This window comes from Rhinatrema bivittatum, chromosome 8 (assembly GCF_901001135.1).
Source record: "Rhinatrema bivittatum chromosome 8, aRhiBiv1.1, whole genome shotgun sequence".
Classification (NCBI taxonomy): domain Eukaryota; kingdom Metazoa; phylum Chordata; class Amphibia; order Gymnophiona; family Rhinatrematidae; genus Rhinatrema; species Rhinatrema bivittatum.
Window position 1 is genome coordinate 99,910,549 of NC_042622.1, and position 18,162 is coordinate 99,928,710.

An 18,162-nucleotide genomic window follows, 5' to 3' on the forward strand; every position below is an offset into this window, starting at 1 on the left:
CCTGAGCGCAAAGCCCAAATGAGGTATTGACAGTTAGATGTTGGTCAATTTGTTTTCCAATGTTTCAGTTTACCCCAATGTAACTATTAGTACTAACAGCCACCATATATACTGGTACAATTTTAAGAACTGGGACTGTTACAATCTCATTACCTCTACACTGATAAGATATCGTAAAAAAAAAAAAAAAAAATCTATTTCCAGCTCTGGTTAAGCTTCCCCACATAAAAACTACTACTAAGATTTCAAACAATGTGAACATTCAGGAAGTTACCAATATTTCTTAATAACTACCATATATGAAAGTCAACAGTCCCAGCTCAATGCTTAGGAAAGTAACATCAAATGAAAATCATTGTAAATGGTACTTTTTGAACTTAAAGTTATGCCTATGTTCCTACCACTTATATTGGTAATCAAATACAAAGTTCTCCAACAATTACCATTTCCATACTTCTCAAACCTAAATTATACAAACCCAGTTTGGCCAAACTCATTTCCTTATGTGCAGAACAGCAACTAGCTGAGAAGCCACCAAGCAACTCTCCTCCACTTCAAGCAACAGCAGCCACTGCTAAAGAGGCAGGAACTCCGCCACATTATAGTTCTCCAATCATCCTCTTAGCCTGCCAGGATGCAGCTTATGTAATTTTTGTTATGCAAATGTTATATTTCTGATACATGTCAGTTTCTACAACTAAACATTTCTATAGTGCTATGACATATGTAGCACCGTACAAGCATACAAAAAGATAATACCTGCTCAATACAGCTTACAATCTAATAAGACAAACACAGAGGACAAGAGATTTGGGGTATTTCATAAAGCAAGACAATGGTTAAAAAGAAAAGAAAGTTAGTTAACAAGACTAAAAGCAGACAATCAGGCATAAGATTTAAAAGCGGTTTCAAAAGGTGAGTCTTTAGATGGGATTTAAACATGGCAAGAGAGGGAGTATGATACACCAGTTCAGGAAGACTATTCCAAACAGACGGTGCAGCCAGGTGGAAAGCAGAGTCGAATTGGCAGTAGGGCACAGATAGGAGTGACTTATCAGACAGGGCTGCAGAGCGAGATAAGAGGAAAAGTAGTGAGGTGCTGTAGAGTGAAGGCAGTTGTAGGTGAGAAAGGGGAGCCTGAACTGTATGCGGGATCAAATAGGGAGCTAATACAGTGACTTCAGAAAAGGGGTTACGTGAGCATAGCGACTTTGGTGAAAGCTAGGTCACACAGCTGAATTCAGGACAGATTGCATTGGAGAGAGATGGCTTGCCGGGAGACCTGTGAGGAGCAGGTTGCAATAGTTTAAGCGGGAGGAGATGAGAGTGGATAAGGGTTCTGGTAGTGTGTTCAGAAAGGAAAGAACGGATTTTGGCAAAGTTAAAGAAAAACATTTTAGCAGTGTTTTGGATATGCGGAGAGGAGAGAAAGGAGACGAGGGCTCCAAGGTTGCGGGCTGATGGGACTGAAATGACAACAGTGTTATGAGAAAGGAGGAAGAAGGGAAATGGGCTCCTTCTTGGCCATGTTGAGGCGGGACATCTAGGCAGCAGTGTCAGACAGGCAGGCCGACATCCAGAACTGGACTTCTGGTGTACAAAAGGTAGATCTGGGTGTCATCAGCAAAAGAAATGGCAAGAGAGGAAATCAAAGCAGCAAGGGAATTAGTATATATCACTCCTATATTAATGTTTTGTGGATATACTGATTGCTCTGAAAGGTAAAATTATTCTTACCTGATCATTTTCTTTCCTTGAGTCCTGCTAGACCAGTCCATTACACTTAGGATTACCCCATTCTTCAACTGCTGGAGACAAGCATCCCACCACTTTCTCCATGACCTCACTCACTCTTGTCATAAAAGGGGAGTAATTGCAGGGTCTTGCCAATAACTGCCTACTAAAGAAACCTAAAAGGATCACTCTCTTTTGGCCCTCTTTTTATTTTTAAACCCTCGAGAGGGTGGAGAGGGAAGAGCAGAAAGGAAGAGGTGAAAAAAAAAAAAAAAGCTAGATACCTCAGGCATCTCTCTACTTATGGCCCCTGGACTGATCTAGCAGGACTTAGAGGAAAGAAAGCTATCAGATAAACACAATTCTACCTTCCTTTTCACCTGCTAGACTAGACCATTACACTTAGGAGATACAAAAGTTACCCTCTAGGCTAGGCGGAAGGAAGACTGGGTCTGGGGTTAAGGCCGCCCCTAAGACCATCTCTTTCTTCGTGTGCGCATCCACCCTATAGTGTTAAAAAAAAAAAAAAATGAGTGCAGGGATAACCATGTAGCAGCCCTGTAGATTTCTACTAGAAAAACAGATTTCTGCCCAGAAAGATGCCTATGCTCTCATAGTATTTGCATGAAGTATCCCTGGTGCTTGTCTGCCATTGAGAATATATGCCAAAGAGAAGGCTTCCTTACTCCATCTCGCGACTGCAGCTTTGGAAGCTACTTTTCATGGTACTCTGAACAGCATGAAAAACCTATCCAAACTCCTAAAAGGGTTTGTAATTTTTAAGTTCCTCATTATCATGTGGCACACGTGCAGTAGATGAAGACTGTCAGTCCTCCCCATACATTCATTCTTCTTGAATAATCACAGAGACATCATCTGGTTCAGGTGAGATGAAGAGATCACCTTCAGAAGGAATGCAGGCATCTGTTTGAAGGTGACTGAGTGATATATCATCACTAAGTGGAATGACAGACTACTGGCAAGCATCTACCACCACTCCCCTTTTATGACCAAAGTGAGGTGTGCAACTGACAGGTCTAACAGATGAAAAGAAGTTTATTTACAAATGGAAGTATTGTGTTTATAAGTGCATATATCATATGAATGCAAAATGTGTGCTTAGTGTTAGAGTAGTCAACAGGATATAGTTGCCAACATCGCTGAAAAGAAAGCATGCTTTTAGGTATTTTCATATCCCTATACTAGAATTATAAAATCATATAGATATTTGCTGTTTAGGAAGATGAGAAAATGACGTGGAAATTATTTCCATTCATATAAAATGTGTATAAAGTTTGAATGCCCAAGATGTGACAGTGAAAGAGCAAAAAAAAAAAAAATAAGGTACACTAGGTATAGATTAGGAAGAAAGAGTTTTAATTCCAAAATGTATACCAATTTAATTATTTGTTTAAGGCAGGCACCATGCCACATCTTACAGGAAGAGCTGTACTAGCCCTTTAAAAACTGTTTTTGCATGGTAATTTTTTTGTCAATGTTTAAAAACAAAACAATTGTAAATTTTTTCTAGTAATGTTAAGTGATGAAGTACAAGTGTTCATTGGAGCTCATGTTCCTATTTATTCACGAGCACAAACATACAGGAGCCGCACAGCTGTGGCAGCGCTTCAGTCTCACCTTATACCAATCTCCAGTAGGAATAAATATATTTAGACTAGAGGATAATCAGATGCAAATCAAAAGAGGTACACATTTTTATGAACATGTATTTGTGGCATGTCTGTGGGCAGATAGAGCATGAGGTAAACTTCTCCTCCGGCATGTTGCCAATATCTTTTTCAGACCACAAGAAATGTCAGTATTTCAGGTTTTCTTATTCACACTCCACCGGCCAAAAAAAACCGTGAATCTCTCTCTAAACAAAATTGGACAATTTTAAGTAGCTCTGCCAACACAAGCCAATATTTAAGCCTTGTTTTGATTTAAGACCCACTGCTTTAGAAAACTATTTAATTTCAATCTTGTTGAAAAATGTCAGGAGAAAAGGGGTGTTATCTGGTTTTGAACGGGGGTCTTGATCATAGAGCCACAAAATGGCTCAGACAAAGCTATTTCCATTATAAAGTTAGTGGTACTATATTGGTCCTCAGGGCACTAAAAAGGACTGCTGGGACACCTCTCAGGTGTTCCCAGCATTTAGAAGAGATGGTGGATATGGAAGAGCCCAGAGTGGCGGCTTACAGAAGTATTGAACCTCCTAAAAAGTCAGATTTTATGTGGATTACAAATGATACAGATTGTTCTAAACAGTACGTTTATTGCAAACCAGTATACTCAAAGTAAATTCAGTCACAATTCATTCTCTGTATTTTTTTGTAAAATATAATTAAAAACTGAAAAATGCTACTTGCATAAGTATTCAACTCCTGTGCTGCATAAGCTTTAAGTTTACACAGATGAAAGATATTGCTCTATTGGATTACAAATGGCCTCTACATGTTAAAAAAAAATAAAATTAAGATTCAGCTCTTCTACATAAGACCCCCTAACACCAGTCCCATTGGTCAGACTGTGAATCTGAAAACCAAAAGAACATTCTAAGGAAATTAAAAGTAAAGTTATAGACATGCACAAGATAGGAAAAGGCTACAAAATAATATCCAAGTGCTTGGATATCTCAATAAGCACTGCTGGATCAATTATGATACAGCTTCCATTTCCTCACATCACCCAAAACTCAGCATCAGAGCAAGATGATGACTTGTGAGGGAAGCCACAGAGGCCAAAAGTCACTTTGAAGGAGCTACAGAGTTCAGTGACAGACTGGAGTGGAGATACACTCGACAACCATATCAAGAGCTCTGCATAGAACTGGTCCAACATGTTGGTTCAGTTTTTTGTTTTGAAGAGGGGTTATTTCAATATAGCAAACAAATCAAACCTGGGGGGGGGGGGGCACACCAAAGAAATTATTTTAAAAAAGCCAAATTGATATTTTGGGGCCGGTAGTATGGCTAGTTACAGCAAGAAAAACTAAGCAAGTAGGCTGTGAATGCACAATTTTCCAATGATACCCCAAAATTATAAAAGGAGACCATGACATCAAAATAAAAAAAAAAAAAAATTGGTATTCCGTTTAGTATACTGTGCCAAATGGAACCAGACTAAACACGGGAAACTAAACTGATTCATTATGAAAGTTACTTCTTTATGAATTATTTTATAGAACTACCACAAGAAAAGCTTTAAAATATCATGATGTCTATTTCAGCTAGCCAATAGATCATTGCAGAAAAACAAAAAAAAAAAAAAAAAGTTTTACCTCCTCTATCACAGCTTCCCACCAGAATCATGTTCTTCACTATAAGGCCTGGGAGCCATTGGCAGCAACCACGGATCGTAAGTGAAGCTACTCTGCTCTCTCTCCTCCGCCCCCCCCAATTCTCCAGAGGCTTCCTGCCAGCACTGCTTCTGGGGCAGCTGTTTTCTTCTAGCCCTGTGCAGTTTTTAGCAAGTTTGACCTGTACAGTGTTCAAATCCCACACTGTTCTTGCAAGACTATGAGAACTGCATAGGAGATTGGGAACCACATGGCCAAAACTCACTGAGAACTATGCAGTGCCTAAAGAGAACAAGAGTTCAGAATTGGCACCGGAAAAAAGCCTCCAGGAAAGGTGAAGTCGATTAGTTAACTAGGGACAGAGCCAGCATGGAGGGGAGAGGTAGCCAGCTGCATCTCTGGACAGGGATGCCCCCTTGCCCACGGCACTGACTGCTCTGTCTGTCAACTATTCTAGTTTTCACAATAAGAGCATAAGAAATTGCCATGCTGGGTCAGACCAGCATCCTGTTTCCAACAGAGGCCAAACCAGGCCACAAGAACCTGGAAATTACCCAAACACTAAGAAGATCCCATGCTACTGATGCAATTAATTAGCAGTGGCTATTCCCTAAGTAAACTTTATTAATAGCAGTTAATGGACTTCTCCTCAAAGAACTTATCCAAAACTTTTTTGAACCCAGCTACACTAACTGCACTAACCATATCCTCTAGCAACAAATTCCAGAGCTTAATTGCACGTTGAGTGAAAAAGAATTTTCTATTAGTTTTAAATGTGCTTCTTGCTAACTTCATGGAATGCCTAGTCCTTCTATTATCCGAAAGTGTAAATAACTGATTCACATCTACTCGTTCAAGACCTCTCATGATCTTAAAGACTTCTATCATATCCCCCCTCAGCCGTCTCTTCTCCAAGCTGAGCAGCCCTAACCTCTTCAGCCTTTCCTCATAGGGGAGCTGTTCCATCCCCTTTATCATTTTGGTTGCCCTTCTCGGCACCTTCTCCATCGCAACTGTATCTTTTTTGAGATGCAGCGACCAGAATTGAACACAGTATTCAAGGTGCGGTCTCACCATGGAGCGATACAGAGGCATTATGACATTTTCCGTTTTATTAACCATTCCCTTCCTAATAATTCCTAACATTGTTTGCTTTTTTGACTGCTGCAGCATACAGAGTCGATGATTTTAAAGTGTTGTCCACTATGATGCCTAGATCTTTTTCCTGGGTGGTAGTTCCTAATATGGAACCTAACATCGTGTAACTACAACAAGGGTTATTTTTCCCTATATGCAATGCCTTGCACTTGTCCATATTAAATTTAATCTGCCATTTGTATGCCCAATCTTCCAGTCTTGCAAGGTCCTCCTGTAATGTATCACAATCCACTTGTGATTTAACTACTCTGAATAATTTTGTATCATATGCAAATTTGATAACCTCACTTGTCTTATTCCTTTCCAGATCATTTATATATATTTTGAAAAGCACCGGTCCAAGTATAGATCCCTGAGGCACTCCACTGTTTACCCTTTTCCACTGTGAAAATTGGCAAATTTAATCCTCTCTGTTTACTGTCTTTAACCAGTTTGTAATCCATGAAAGGACATCGCCTCCTATCCCATGACTTTTTAGTTTTCTTAGAAGACTCATGAGGGACTTTGTCAAACGCCTTCTGAAAAACCAAATACACATCTACCAGTTCACCTTTATCCACATGTTTATTAACCCCTTCAAAAAAATGAAGATTTGTTAGGCAAGACTTCCCTTGGGTAAATCCATGTTGACTGTGTTCCATTAAACCAATTCTTTCTATATGCTCTACGATTTTGATCTCGATAATAGTTTCCACTATTTTTCTCGGCACTGAATTCAGGCTCACTGATTTATAGTTACCCAGATTACCCCTGGAGCCCTTTTTAAATATTGGGGTTATATTGGCCACCCTCCAGTTTTCAGGAACAATGGATGATTTTAATGATAGGTTTAAGGAAGATTTCTGAAGTACTAATTGGCAGGCCCTCTCCCATGATCCAGAAGCCACTATAGATTAGTGAAGTCTGGAATCAGAATTCCAGAGAAACGATGGAAATTCTTCTAAACACCAAGGGGAAGGAGTTTAATCAATTAAAATATTCTAGAATCTTTCATTAGGAAAATCAGTCCAAAAAAAAAAAAAAAGGAGCAATTTAATAAATCTAACCCCCAAAACTAACTTTTAGATTACCGTAATTCTATAATGAAGAACATATCCTGATGTTAAGACCAACTATCAAATGGATAACACTGTATAGTAGCACTACAAATGACAGTCTATTTCATAATACACTGATCAGAACACCACTCAGCTGATTGAGATCCATTTATAATTCAGGAAACATTTGCATTGTCATACAAAAGCTAATCACTGTCAGTTTTCTATGCTCACTGTCCTGATAATTTTCTTCATTAACACTGCTTGATATCACAATGAAAACATTCTACTCATGGTTATAGTTTCTTTAGTTTTATTCTGCTTAACAGAGTTCCCCTAAACGGTTTACATAGAGGACATTCATGAGAAAACTGATCAGGGATGTACATTTGCCGATTTTATTTTAAGCCATTAGTTTCCACCGATGGGTGTGTATCTCCGAACGGCACATATGCACACATGTGGGCGTCCACCTGAATACGTGCATACTATCTGTTTTGGGTACATGTATTCCTATCAGGTGATACACACACACTGCCTGAAACAAGTGGCAGACAAATGCACATCCCTAATCATCATATGCAGTATTAAGGAAATGACCACAAAGTTACAAATTCAGAATTATAGCTTCACTTGCAAGATCAATTACAAAGATTTATAATAAAAACAAAAAACAAAAAAAACCAACCTTTGCCTACAAATACTTAGAAAAAGCAAGAAAAAATGAAAAATCTGAATGAAGAGGTGATACATAATCCTTTGCTAACTTTATAAAAAAAATATATATTTTTCCATAAATGAGGCAAAAAAAGACTCAACCAGACAAATACAGCAAAGTACTAAATAATCCAGGGGTCCCCAAACTTCAAGAGAAGGGACACAAGATATTTCAAATCACAGAAAAGACCAGAGAGGGATTCCTCCTCAGTTTGCTGAAATGGGGGAGCAGATGGGGTAGAGCTCCTCAGTCGTTTGCTGAGAATGGTTTGGGGGAAGGGGTGTCTTTGTGATATGAAACTGATATTAAGAGATCATCTCTTTTCTGTGATTTAAAATGCTGTGGAAAAGGCGGGAGGCAGAGACAGGGTTCCAAGGGATATAGGGGTACAGCAGATACAAGAATAAATATAACAAAAAAGCAAAATGTGGGAACCCAACTCAACAAAAGTTAAATTAAAAGTTATTTTACCAGCATTAATTTTTTTTTTATTAATACAATGTGCAAAACAAATACACAGAATATAATTGTTATACAAAATATGATGACCTATGATTACATCACTAGATGAGTAAACAAAGCACAACCCAATATACCAGTTTAAAATACCCAAAAACCACCATGCATTCATCAACGTTCATTCAGACTAGAGAATAAACAGAACACCTAAAGAACGTGGAAATTAATAAAAGGCATTAAAGAGTGTACCAATGCCTACTATATAAAGTCAGTCTCACCCTGATAACTCTTGTAAGAATGGTATGCTGTACTAAATACTTTTCAAATATTCCATTACCTGTGGTAAACTCCACATATGATTTAAAGAACATACAGGCTTGACCAGTTTTATAAGAGCATATATGAGCACAACCGGGTTTATAATATCCAACCGGTCTTGTAACATCAAATGTTCCCATTTCTTAATCAGACTTCCAATTCCTACTCTGTTGTACAATCAGTAGGGACATTCCACATCAAGTGGACCAGTTTTTAAAATCGTCCCCACTCGACCATCTCTGATTTTGCTGAAAATTTATAAGGATGTACATGTATGTTTGAAACGAGGTTCTGTAAAGTTTTAGGGCCAGATATCAAATACTTGGGGCACTGTTGCCCTTTCACTGGAGGTCCCACCAAGCCCGCGGCTTCAGCTACGAGGATTTTGCAAACTTTGGCACATAGCCATTATAGAAATATAGTGGCTATGATGCTGAAATTGGACATACTAGCTCAACTTTTGCTGGTGAACACGAAAAAATTAGTACCAGCAATCACAAAACAACATGTCGGTCTTAATTTAGTGTCAAAGTGGCTTAAAAATCACGCGACATGACATTTAAGCCATACTTTGACCAAGTATAACTCAAAACCAAAAACCACTAGTAACTGGTGCTTTACCCTGTATACCAAACAGCTACATGTCTTTGCATTGCTGCAATATCAGGGTCAAAGCATATGTATTTGTGGAGATATTCACACCCACATATGATGAAAAACGTTTAATGATCAAATCTGACCTATTTTCAAGGTCAAATATATCAAAAAGGGTACCCCTAAAATCTATTTATTTTGATATCAGTGGAAAGAGCAAATATTTCTCTACAAGGATCATCATTTCCTTTTTTGGAGTCTCTCAGTTTAAGAAAAGAAAAATGCCACTGAACATGGTGTTTTTTAATCATATGCAATGAATGGTAACTGCACTATTTAAACCCTTGCGTTGGTCCATGGTGGTTATACCACTACCAATTCCCTAAGAATTGGTATTATAATCCTATTAAGAATTGTAATAATGCCAAGTCTTTTGAGAATTGGCAGCCCCATCGCCTAGGGGCCACGCCCGATAGCCGTGCAAGGCCAGCCACGGGCGGTCTCTTTATCGCAGGTTCAGAAGCCTGAGGGTGGGTGTCTTAGCCTAGGATCCCAAGCCTAATATTGGGTATCTTTTGTTGGTTCCCAAGCCATAAAGTGCCCAGGAGGGGGGTCCTGACCTTCCCTCTCCCCCCCCCCCCCCCCCCGCCAAATCCAGCGTCCCTTTTTCAGCGGATTTTGTCCTCCTCATGCACAAATCTTATCTAGCTAGCCTGCATGAGCTGGACAAAAGCCCCCCCCCCACCAAAAATCCCTCACTCAGCACCGTTGACCACTGGACCGGCCGCGGAGCCCCAGGGACTGGTCCCGGGGGTGCTTCCCCCCCCCCCCCCCCGGTGTCTCCCGTGTCCTTGGACCCCGCTGCTTCCTCGGATTCGGCGGATGCCCCCCCCAGAAGGGGATGACCCTAGAGCCCTCCGTCTTTTTCGTAAGGAGGAATTAGAGCCCCTCCTCCCTTTTGTTTTGCAGGAGCTGGGTCTGGAGAGTCCCTCCGTGGATAATCTCATGGCCTCGCTCCCTAAGGATATGAACCCGGTTCTGGGAGGGCTCCAGCCTCGGCCTTTCCCTTCCACCCCATGCTTAAGCTCCTTATCCTGCGGGAATGGGAGGCTCCTGAGGCTTCGGAACCTGCGATAAAGAGACCGCCCGTGGCTGGCCTTGCACGGCTATCGGGCGTGGCCCCTAGGCGATGGGGCTGCCAATTCTCAAAAGACTTGGCATTATTACAATTCTTAATAGGATTATAATACCAATTCTTAGGGAATTGGTAGTGGTATAACCACCATGGACCAACGCAAGGGTTTAAATAGTGCAGTTACCATTCATTGCATATGATTAAAAAACGCCATGTTCAGTGGCATTTTTCTTTTCTTAAACTGAGAGACTCCAAAAAAGAAAATGATGATCCTTGTAGAGAAAAATTTGCTCTTTCCACTGATATCAAAATAAATAGATTTTAGGGGTACCCTTTTTGAGATATTTGACCTTGAAAATAGGTCAGATTTGATCATTAAACGTTTTTCATCATATGTGGGTGTGAATATCTCCACAAATACATATGCTTTGACCCTGATATTGCAGCAATGCAAAGTCATGTAGCTGTTTGGTATACAGGGTAAAGCACCAGTTACTAGTGGTTTTTGGTTTTGAGTTATACTTGGTCAAAGTATGGCTTAAATGTCATGTCGCGTGATTTTTAAGCCACTTTGACACTAAATTAAGACCGACATGTTGTTTTGTGATTGCTGGTACTAATTTTTTCGTGTTCACCAGCAAAAGTTGAGCTAGTATGTCCAATTTCAGCATCATAGCCACTATATTTCTATAATGGCTATGTGCCAAAGTTTGCAAAATCCTCGTAGCTGAAGCCGCGGGCTTGGTGGGACCTCCAGTGAAAGGGCAACAGTGCCCCAAGTATTTGATATCTGGCCCTAAAACTTTACAGAACCTCGTTTCAAACATACATGTACATCCTTATAAATTTTCAGCAAAATCAGAGATGGTCGAGTGGGGACCACTGGTCCACTTGACATGGAATGACCCAGTAGTTGGTTTGGAGAGCATATACCAGCATAACCAATCTTAAAAGAACATTTACAAGCGTGGCTGATCTTATAAATTCCAACATTCCCATTTTTCAAACAAACTTCAATTCTGTTTCACCCTCACAGTTCGGGCTTCTTCAGGGGAAACTGCTTTCACCCCAATCTTTATCGAATTTAAAGCCTCTTCTCCTCATCCTTCATCAAAATGTTAAAATGTAAGACGGCTTATCGCATGTAAACACACTATCCAGCGAGAAACACTGTCCATTGGCTGCTGTCAACCAGTACTTCTCCCACTGGTATCATTTGTACATCCTCACATCACATACCAAGTGTAAGCAATATTTCACGATTTCTCTAAAGTTGACAATCCTACTACACACTCAGCACTCCTGCTCCCTCCTCTCCCTCATATCTGCCTGCCTATAAGATTTTATGACTCAGCATGTGTTTTTTAAAGTTATGTATTGCATGATCTGTTCTGCTGTAAAGAGCTTTGATGTCTGTGGAAAAAAAGTGGCATAGCAAGTCAAAGTAAACTAATAGTAAACTAGGAGGGCAGAAAGGTTGGGCGGCACTCTCTCATTCCCCCCCCCCCCCCCAAAAATATGCACTCTTGCTCCATCTCCACTTCCAACTCTTTTCTCTTCTTTTCCCTTCTCTTGTAACATGCCAGATTCATGGTATGAGCATAACAACCCTTTCTAGACCCTAATCCAGGGAGACACTCAGACTTGGTATCTGTTATAACAATGATAATTTTTGCACTTTCAAAGCCTGCACATCCTTAGAGGAGATTCATGCATCTCTCTCACGGCTCCAAAGAGATAGTGGTGCAGTTGGGAGCTCCAGGTATAACCTAGCTTTCCCTGGCAGCCCTGCAAAACCTACGGCTTGGCAATGTCAGTACTTTCCTCTCCTTGGCTTGTACCGCCCCTCCACGGCAGCCAAAAGCTCCTTGTCAGTGCTGCCACCACTTTCATATCTTTGGCTCAAGTGGCTCCACCTGCACAAACAGCACCAACACCAGCAATGCAAAACAAAGCCAATCAATGGTAGCCTTGCACCAGCATGCCCCGCCCATGCTGTTCTGACGTGCTTCTACTTGCACTTCTGACTTAAATATTTTGAACTGATGGTAACAGAACGCATTCCCACCACTGTCACCATGAGGTGTCATCTGTCACTGCTGCTGCAGGCCAGCTCAAGCTCCATCTGCTGTTGCTACAGGGGACCAGATAAGAATTCTTCCAGGCTGAATTTGACCATCAGGCCATAGTTTGTGGACCCCTGAAATAATCCATCTATTGTCAGTTCTACTCATGGCAGCTATGAAAATACTAAGACCAATACATGCAACATGTACAAAAGGAGACACTGTTGCAAGTGTAACATACTAAATGTAGACTGCTTCAGCATCAGTAAACAACTTATCTTGACAGCTGTCTGGAGCTATGTCAATAGAGAACAGATTAAATATTTTACTCTGCAAGCAGACAAGCCTCTCAATCTTGAGATATTGGACTTCAAATAAGATGATCAAATTGTCTGAAACATGGCAACCTTACCAAGCATCCCTTGCTTCTAGATGGATCACAATTCAAGCACCAACAATGCTGAAATATTAATCGCCTTTTTGGTCATATACCTGGTAACCACAGGTGGTATAGTACTAAAGTCTCTATTTGGAAGTCTAGTGACTTAAAAGTAATCTATTTTCCAAGTATAGTCTAAATGACAAAGGTTTGTTTTGATTTCTGTTCTACTGATTCATGCACATTTAAAAAATATTACTTCCAAGTCTTTAAAATGTGGAACATGAACCTTCACGAAACAAGAACATGGACTGCTGATCAATGTAATGTATTGCTATTACAGACCACAATATTTCTCCATGTTTCACTGAATTCTGATTTCAGTGCAGTGGTAGAGATCACAGCAATACTGATTTTTTTTTTTAAACTGAAAAACTAAAGTTCCTGTTGTCCTTTTCCTCTCCAAGAAGCCCTGAATTAACAAATTTTGTTCTAGCCATCTACTAAATAAATGAGTTATAAATAATCTAGCCATGGAAGGGTAATTTTCCTCCAAGCCTTCCCCTAATTTCTAAAGTGTTCAATCCAGACTCAGCCCAACTAATGGGACGTTCGCACTAGTTTCAGTACTATTCATATGTATTTTTACCCCTAGTTATTTTTGTCTTACTTCTTCCTGGCTACTCTAGCCCCCAAGTTCAATCTCCTTGTTATATGTAACTTTGCTTCGGCTCTCTTGTTTGGTTAATTAGTTATTCCCCTAAGTTCCATGTAAACCGGCCTGATATGAATCCCTTCATGAAGACCGGTATAGAAATATGTTAAATAAATAATGATGTAGGTCTTCAAACAGTGAAAGATGCCAAATGTTTAAATGCACAATGTAAATTGTTTTTACTAGGTGGAGGAAGATTTTGAAGGAAAGGTGGATGGAGTGAAGGATGAAAACGCTAAAAAAAAAAAATACTATTATCTATATTTGAGCCTATTTAGAATAAAGTCTGGAAAACTGAATCAAAAAAACTACAAGAAAGTATTTTAAGTGCTAGATATAGTAACATAGTAATGACGGCAGAAAAAGACCAAAATGGTCCATCTAGTCTGCCCAGCAAGCTTCCCAAGGTAGTAACTGCCGCTCTGTGCTGGATAAGCTTTATTTATTCCCATCCTCTAGCCTTTTAGGGATCCATAGTGTTTATCCCATGCCCCTTTGAAATCCTTCACAGTTTTAGTCTTCACCACTTCCTCTGGAAGAGCATTCCCGGCACCCACCACCCTCTCAGTGAAGAAATATTTCCTGACATTGGTTCTAAGTCTTCCTCCCTGGAGTCTCAAATCGTGACCCCTAGTTCTATTAAATTGTTTCCAATGGAAAAGGTAGGACGACAACTATGGATAATTAAAATCTTTCAAGATTTTCTTTTCCTAATATTTATAGAAAGACCAGTGTAAGGGTCTATCAAAAATGACAGGAAAAACACATTTACTCTCGACTTCCCCATGCCTCCAGGAATAATGCTTTCCTCTGTGGCTGAAGGTATTTCCCCCAACAGACAAATGAGCATGTACCGAGTCTCAGCATGTGCATTTCTCCAAGCATATAAAAGTACATGCACTGTTAAAGAAGATGGGAATCAATTAGAATGCCAATTTACACAAGACATATTTTACCCACATGAAACATGCAGAAAGTTTGTGACCCAGGAGAAAATAATTTTTATATTTTGTCTTCAGTTAAGGTTAATGCAGCACAATTTTTGGTGGGAAACCAAGCATGCAACCTAAGGAAACAAAATCAAATGTTTTGAAAATGCATTGCGAATATAATTTTTGGAGCATGACTGACAGTGACCAAACAAGTGTCAAATTATATAAACACACAAAACTTGACTTGAGTGACTAGATATGAAAGATTACTTTTTTTTTTTTTTTGGGGGGGGGGGGGGGGGGGGGAGTTTCTATTGATACTAGCTTATGATATGAGTAGTTTAAAACCCAACAGCTCTTTCAGAATCATTTAACACACATGTAATACAAACACTCCTTTTTAGAGATTAAAGATGCAATCTCATATTTGGCATTTTTTTTAAACAATGTAAAGTTGTGAGTTATCTAGTTTCATTAATAAAACTGTGTAGTTAGGCTTGCCTGGTGACAAGTACTGTGTACTATCATGCATAAGATCCCTGGTTCAAACTGAGTCAGATCTTCCTCTCTTGGGGTTGGCTGAGGCTGCTGCAGAGGCAGTAGTCACAACCCCTGGAGGGAAAGGTGTTATGGTCATTGTTTAAGGGTGACACCTGATGGCTAGATTCAGGGCCCATGATCGTAGGGTTCAGAAGAAGTCCTGATGCATGGCCCCTTTGCCCAGGACTGTCACTACAATGACCATACTAGATATGTTGGGGATAGAGGGTGATATAAATTAGGGGGAAAAAATCCCTAGGTAGCAGCAGATCGTGCCAGATCTTAGCCCTGTTTTGACAAAGCTGTAAATAAAGGAGGAGAGAGGGGAAAAAATCTAGTTATAGTAATATTAATAGTGCTATTCATCTCTAATCAAACATCAGACAGCCAATTAGCCTGAAATAATGCACATAGGTTAAATGTGTCAGGACTCCTTGGAAAAAATGCTAAGACATCACCTACACCATTTTAATTTTCCCAAAAATGTCAGAGCACTGACAATTCATACTCAAACTATTTTTTCTATTTTTTCAATAATCTAGTGGAATAGGTCAGTTTCACCCTACATAAACCAGTTTGTCTACTAATAGATGTCTCTACTCTTCTCCAATCTCCTCTTCTCCCCAAATCAGGGCAGAATACCTGCAAATTCCAGTAGGCCAAGCAAACAAATTATTCTCAATTATACATATTATACAGTAATAAACTGCTGCTTCCATGTATCACCAATAAAAATATGGATTTTTTCCTCTGATACCAAGATTCTTATCCTGCCTCATAGGTTTTTGAAAAGATGCTTTGATGTATTTCCAGTAAAAGCCCAGTTCAACTAAACAGCTTTTCCTTGACTAAAACAGAGGAGTAGTAGCTGAAAGTGAAAGCCACATGCTTTAAAATGTGTACAACAGGTAAGCTACCAGTGAGGGACAGTGTTGGCCATGCTAAGGACATAGAAATGATAAATCACCAGCATACATCTTCCTTCATGGGCAGTTTTCCAGGTAACCACTCTGACACTGCATCTGAATGAGATGGGTGAAAATGGGAGGGGAAAAAGCTTAGAGATTTTGCTGATAAGAGAACAGCAGCATAAGTAAGTAAAACTAAGTAGAAGTTATAAAATAAATATAGAAGCTATACGCATGTTCAATCTACAGATTTCAGGTGACAGAGTACTCTGTTCTGATTCCATAGTACAGAAAAAAATGTTTTCTAAAGATACAGAACTGTCTTTTGAATTTTTTAAAATACTTGCACTGACTGATCTTTCACTTTGAAAAAACTAAATCTTATTTAATATATATATTTCTCTAGGTAGGTACAGAATGTGAGAAGTCTTTTTGAATAAGTGCCTATATCAGACATGGCCAATTCTGGTCCTCAAGAACCACAAACAGGCCTTGTTTTCAGGATATCTACAATGTATATGCATGAGATATATGCACATACAATAGAGGCAGTGCATGCAACTCTCTCACATGCATATTCATTGTGGATATCTGGAAAACTTAGCATGTTTGGGGCTCTTGAGGATGGGAGTTGGCCACTCCAGGCCTACATCTTGGAATGTTTATCATACAACTTTCAATTCTAAAAAACATATCAGAACCAAATATTTTCAGTTAAAATAAATAATGTTTGTAGGCTAATGTTAAGTCTCTTCACTTACAGATAATTCACTCCTACCTAATATAATTTGGATTTAAAACTTTACAAACACTTATATGGAGTGAAGGCCCACTTTTTTATTGTAATATGAGAGTTAATACAAGACAATTATCTGACCACCTCTGGCAATGAAAATGCATCTGTACTGGGCCCTTGATCTGTTTCTTTCTCCTTGCAACAACTAGGCTGCAAACAGAAACATGTAAGGCCACAAAGTTACTTTAAAAAAAAAGCAAACACCGCAACAACGGGCAATTTAAAGACCTTATCGTACATAATAAACACCAGTTTAGCACATGGGATCCACTTCCGGCAAGACGCAGATATTCCTAACGACACAGAGAACACACGTTTGTTTTAAGGAATACGATAAGGAATCTCTCATTCAAAGTTCTTCCTTAAATGGGAAAAGAGACAGAATGAGGTTTTTCACACCTTTAAATACCTAAAATCGGGTCCTCTAAAATAACCATCGCTAGCAACAGCCCAAAAACAATAAGCTGAAGGGGGTTAAAATGGAAGAAATGATGTAGATCGGGCCTAGCGCTGGTCTCTCGGGCCTAAGCACCCGGCCGGCTGCCGCCAATCAAGGAGGCAAAGACGTGAAGAGCCATTTAGAGTCCGCTCCTCTACGAATCAAATGGCTGCTCTCCTACATCAGTGTTTATTTACAATGCTTAAAGCAAAACACACACAATGAAACTCAACGTCTCCAGGCCGCTCCCTCCCGCGCTAGCAGGGATGAGGTGGGGCGCTCGGGTGCCAGGTGTCCGGTCACCGGGGCCAAGGCCTGGGCTGTGTTGTCCTGCAGGGAGTCTCGCTGGGTGGAAGCACCGAACAAAAACAATCCGGCCAGTTGAGGGCGCGAGATCGCCGGCACATACCGGACGGCTCAGCAGAAGGGGTTTTTTTTTTTTCCTTGGTTTGTTTGTTTTTGTTTCCTTTGGGCTTATTTTCCTCAACCGCACCGGACGCCGCTTCCGGACTTACCAGGTAAGGAGGGATGGCAGCGGCACTGAGCTCTCTGGTCTTTGCGGCGTTTAAGGAGTCAGCCCTGCCCGGCTTTATCTCGCCTTCCTCCCTTCCCTCCGCCCTCACTCAGGCTGACTGAGCGCCTCTCTTCCCCCTCCCTCTATGTCTCCAGAGGATCCCTCCCAGACCTCTCTCTTTCTCTCTCCTTCCTCTTTCCGTCCAAGATGGCGACGCTGCCCCGCGCGGGATTTCCTGTCACGCCGGCAACTTCGCTTTTGGAGGACTCCACCCTCCGCGACAAAAGAAAGCGCGTGACTGGGGCTGGCACCGCCTCTTCCCCCGGCTCCGCCCCCTTACCTTGCACTCTAGCATAAATCGGCTCTAGTGTGGGTTGGTCTTGTCCAATCTGTTCTTTACAGCTCGCGAGCGTATCAGG

General features: G+C 40.4%; 1 protein-coding gene across 1 annotated transcript in view; it reads right to left on the reverse strand.

Moving 5' to 3' along the window:
• Nucleotides 1–17,908, reverse strand: part of RAB14 (RAB14, member RAS oncogene family) — a 96,960-nt gene extending 79,052 nt beyond the window's left edge. The window contains 2 exon segments of the mRNA XM_029612527.1: nt 16,054–16,108; nt 17,745–17,908. Coding sequence (XP_029468387.1) covers nt 16,054–16,073 — 20 coding nt within the window. The 5' untranslated portion in view covers nt 16,074–16,108; nt 17,745–17,908.
• Between the last annotated feature and the right edge of the window lie 254 nt (nt 17,909–18,162).